The sequence below is a fragment of the Nanorana parkeri genome, unplaced genomic scaffold, assembly GCF_000935625.1.
Source record: "Nanorana parkeri isolate BGI_ZX_2015 unplaced genomic scaffold, ASM93562v1 scaffold114, whole genome shotgun sequence".
NCBI lineage: Eukaryota > Metazoa > Chordata > Amphibia > Anura > Dicroglossidae > Nanorana > Nanorana parkeri.
The window spans coordinates 12685-17686 of record NW_017306382.1 but is presented as its reverse complement, the minus strand read 5'-3'; the positions used below and the strand labels follow the sequence as shown (position 1 = coordinate 17686).

General features: G+C 42.6%; 1 protein-coding gene across 1 annotated transcript in view; it reads right to left on the bottom strand.

Annotated features, from left to right (window-relative positions):
* CTSC (cathepsin C) overlaps window positions 1-5002 on the bottom strand; it is a 19053-nt gene that overhangs the window by 10554 nt on the left and 3497 nt on the right. Inside the window, exon 2 of the mRNA XM_018553247.1 lies at window positions 1140-1285. Coding sequence (XP_018408749.1) covers window positions 1140-1285 — 146 coding nt within the window. The remainder of the gene's footprint in view (window positions 1-1139; window positions 1286-5002) is intronic.

The window sequence follows — 5002 nt, the reverse complement described above, 5'->3', positions numbered from 1 at the left end:
TTATTCTTAAGAACCTTCAATAAAAAAAAATATATATATATAAATAGATTGTTTTTGGGGGGGTTTGAAGTAATTGTATAGCCAAAAATACAGGTTTTAACATCTGCGTGGCAATGAAAAAGATTGCTCCGGTAGCAAAACTATTAATATCTTCCTTTTAACTAGAGTGATATATCCGAGTGTGCAGGGTTCAGAAAGCAAGTAAAACCATTTCATGATTGTGGAATCTGCAAAAGATGCTCTTCTAAAGAAAATCAAACTTTATTCCACACGCATCTGTCCAAAAAACAACCCTTGATGCGTTTCTTCCTTACGCGGCCTCTGTCATAGCTGGTTGTAAACCAACACCACCCCACTAAAATAACACTCCGCATAGGGCGGGGAGAAACACATAGGAGCACCCCTGTATTTTAGTGGGGTTGGTTCACAACCAGCTATGAATAAAGCCGAGTAAGGCAGAAAAGCGTCTGTATAGAAAGGGAAAAAAAACCCGATGCTTTTCTGCCTTCTTCATAGCTGGTCATGAACCAACCCCACTCAGGGCTGGTGCAGGCATCGGTGATCCCGGGACTGTGCGATCGTGCACACAGCGGTTGCCACATGGCCCCATTGATTTCAATGGGGTTGCATCCTCGTGGCAATTGCTGAAAAAATGTACATTTACCTTTTTCACGTCAAGCATGGCGCACAATTGCATGGGCGGGATACTGCGCAATCGGCCTGGGACCATTGGGGTGCCATTAGAAAATAATGGCACCACCAGTGCGATCGGCAGTGGTGTGCTATTCCATGCATGATTGCCAAGGTGTGACCCTGGCCTAAAATAAAGGGGTGCTCCTATGTGCGTTTCTTCCCACCCTATGTGGAGTTGGTTTACAACTGGCTATGACCAAGGCCGTGCAAGGCAGAAACGTGTAAACGGTTGTGTTTTTGTACAGAAGCGTGTGGAATAAAGTTTGATTTTTTTTGGAAGAACATTGTGTGCCGGTTCTGCAGTTTGAGAAGGGAGTTATCCGTGTACTGAATGCGGATTAGAAGGACGCACAACAGGCGTGAGCTGTGCGTTGTGTTTAGAACAACCACTCAATGCATTTACATGCAACAAGTCAGGGGGATGAAAGGCAACAAAAGATACCTACCTTAAAGAACGCAAACCACTTCATGTTATTTATTGCCAACTCAAACCCTTGATTGTAGATTATCGTAACAAATCCCAGATTGGCAAACTCATCCTCAGCCACGTCCAGCTCTTTAATAGTCACCGTTACCTTATTTTCCACCGGACCTGAGAACAGGAACACAGTACACATGAATACCCAGGTCACATGTACAATGCCGCTCAGTGACTGCACTTGCAGAAAACAATAACTGGTCAGAGGCAGCAGTGCCTTAGATCTCACACTGCAGATACTCAGCTGTAGAATACGGCAGTGCCTAGGCACTCACATACTAGGGTGTTCACCGCTACTCTTTTAGGAGGGATTGAAGATAAAAAGGTTTTCAGGGCACAATTAACATATCTAGGCGTTCCCTCTAACATAGCAAATCTTCACTTGTGGAGGAGCTCAAGGCCACTTTATAGGAAATCTGTCATCAAGGAAACAGCATTGAATATTTTGCAGTTTTCCAATGAGATCTAAAAGAGAACTATGAGGTAAGTGGTTTTCCTCCATCGTTCTTTTTAGGGTCACGGGGGGACATATACTAACCTCCTCCCGTGACCCAAAGCTCAGTATATAGCAAGCTATTGCCGCTATATACTGAGAGTGCCGCAGCCGGGATGGATCCTGACAATACAGTCAAGATCCACCCAGCTGCGTGAGTGCCCACCCCTTCCACTCAGCACTGGAGGATTGGAGAGGGGGGAATCCCTGTGGGGAGTGGTGACAGTCACCGCAGGGAGATGATCAGGAAGTGAGCGGATCGGCTGCATGTTTCTGCTCACTTCCCGATCAATAGAGCTGACCTGTGACAGCTGAAGATGACATTTTTCATCATCTCAGCTATGCTAGCTCTTGCAAGCTGACGCGCCAGATTAAAAATGTAAAGACAAACTCCAGGCGAAGTTCTGGCCGCCGCCGCTTCCCTTAGCTGCGCTCCTCTTCCCTTTGTGCGTCACAGGCTTAATAGGTCACTGCTCATGACCTGCGACAACTCCATCCTGGCCAACTTGCTTAAAGTGACATTAAACCCTCAGATTTTTTAACATAAAACAATACTGTAATGTGTACCTTACTGTTATCCATGGTAGTTTCCCTTCTCTTTGCTGCTCTTCCTTTTAAATCCGTATCTCTTCTCATGCTGACGGTCAGCGGTCTGCAAATGGATGTCACCCTATTTATAGGCATCATCCAGGTTGTGCAGACTGTTGGCCCGTCCCAGCTGCACATGACGCGCGCTGTTAGCGGCAAACAGCGTGGTTTGGTGCAGTGGGAATATAGCAGGGAGAGAGAGGGGAGATGTGGGCTGCTCGGATTGGGAGGCTGCCTTTCACTAGATGAGGAGTGATACTACACTGAGCAGGTATATATTCCCCACATTTCAATATGGATTTGGTTTAGATGATATTATTTAGCAGCTCTATTTTTGATTTATAGTGAACTTGTGTATATGTATCTATGGGATTGAAATGGATATAGTATTTGATCTATTAGGATACTTTTTGGATCCATTTGGACATACATTTACTCTATTTGATTTGGGTTACTACTTTGTTGGCCCGCATGGTCCCCTACTTCCCTTACCTCCCGGGTTGTTTGGTTTGGGTCTCCGGCAGTAGTGGCGCTTGTAGTAGGACAGAGATTCCATTAATGGTATTTATCTAGGATTAATCTTTTTATGTAATGTGGAACCTTAATTTTAAATAATATTTTGGAAATGTACAAATATTGATGTTTTGATTACTAGATCCTTATGATTATTATAGGCACCTCCGTATTTTCCTGATGAAGCCTTGAGCGAAACGCATCGAAAACTGGACACATCATAGATCTACTGTACATTTATGGATGAATTTATTTATGCAATTATATAAAGAGAGATTTAAAGGAGATAAATGTTAATAAGTTATTGTCATATACACAGTATGTATCTATATGTGATCCAGGGAGGTTTTGTACCATTTAATCATATCGCTAATCTGTCATCTTTGTTAATTATGTATTTTAATAAAGAATATTATATTTTTATACATTAAGCTGCTTCTTTGTGTAATTTTGAACTGGGTCTCCTTGCATTTGATAAATGACACTTTTAAAGCCCCATTTCTCAATTTTGTTTTTGTATTATGGTTATACGATTGTTATTTTGTTTTCCAAGGGGACTGTTTTACCCCTCTGCTGCCTCAATTGGACACTTGTATACCGGGTGGATGCTGGCTGTCTTGTATCTAGTCCGCCGCTGCTGATACTATCAGTGTGTTCGTAGCGTGGCGTGTTCTTCCCACTCCATTCCTATTTTTCTACTTTTGTCCTTTGTGTTTGTTCATGTACATTGATACATACGATATGTAGTTTTGTCACAATTCAGCTGATCAGTCATCTCGAGTGCTTCTATCTAGCTTAAGTAGTCAGCCAGTCTATTACAGCTAAGGGATCGGGGGACGCCCCCTGGGCTGTGATTGGTCATGTGTCTCTTGGCAATCCAATGCTGCCTCTGGATTGGTAGTCTCCTGATCCTCTATGTTTGACTATGATATAAATTCACACTGAGATGGCTGATCCACCTAGCTCTGAGGAAGGGGGTGTTAACACGAAAACGCGTTCAGCGTTTCAACGGATTCTCTGCATTGTCTTCATAACTTCGTCCTTGCAAGTCAGCCATTAAGGACAGAGGTCTATTGATGCTTTTATCTTTGCTCTCCTTGTGAGTACATATATATCTCTTGTATATGTTTTAACAGATTAAAAGGTTTTAGTGCAGCAGGAAAGGCGCCCGATGTTTGTTTCTCTTACCTTAAAGAGTACCTGTCACCATCATCTGCCATCACATGGCTTGTAAGCCCCCCCCCCTATGTGATGGCAATTAAGGTATAAAGACATTTTTTTTTTACAGTTTCTAAAATTAACAAAATAAATGTAAAAATAATTTTAAAATAGTTTTTAAAGTCCCCCGCCCGTCTTCACATAAACACGTGTCGGGTGCGCCTACGTATGAAACCGACGAACGTGCTACACATGTTGGGTATCGCCGCACACGCCAGAGTGAGAGCAATAATTCTAGGGACAGTATTTTTGGCCATCTCTAAATTGATGACCTGTGGGGGGCTTTAAAGCTTCGTCTATTGACTTTTTGGGGTGCTGAATTTTGTCGCCGTTTCACGGACACACATTTTTTTAACCTGTGCATGTTGGGTATCTATTTACTCGAAACCTCATCTTTTATATATTATTTTTTTTAAATGGTATTTTATTGTGGTTTGGGGCATTTAAGTGCATTTTTCACTAAATTGTGGGGTTTGATAAGCAGTTGAGCCAATATCATGCAAGATGAAAATGTGCAACTGCTGCCATTCTATTCTATAGGGTCCTGGCTGTCAGAAAATATATCATGTTGGGGGGTTTTAAGTAATTTTCAGGCCTAAAATGTGGATTATAACATGGGTGCAAAAAATGGAAAAAAAAAAAGCCCTCAGTCATGGAGGGGTTGAAGGGGTTAATAGGACTTCTGCAATCCACATCATGCGACTCCCCTCACCTCGTGACACCGATCTATTTAACCAGTAAAGTCAGTTCGCAATAAGCTTGTGATGAACAGGAAGTCCGTCCATACCAGTCAAAACGAAACCTAACATGATCTTCAAGCGGAAATCTTAGAGCAGATCTGTAATGTGGCGTCTGATAATAGGATCCGAAATGTTTCAGCCAAGACTCACCGCGGAGCAAAAACAGACCAATATCCATTGCAGCTCAGATCACGCGACAGGACATTCTACTCCATATTAAGGATCAAAGAATGCATCAGAGCTGGGAAAGCATGCAACCCTTTACACTACCCACAAGAG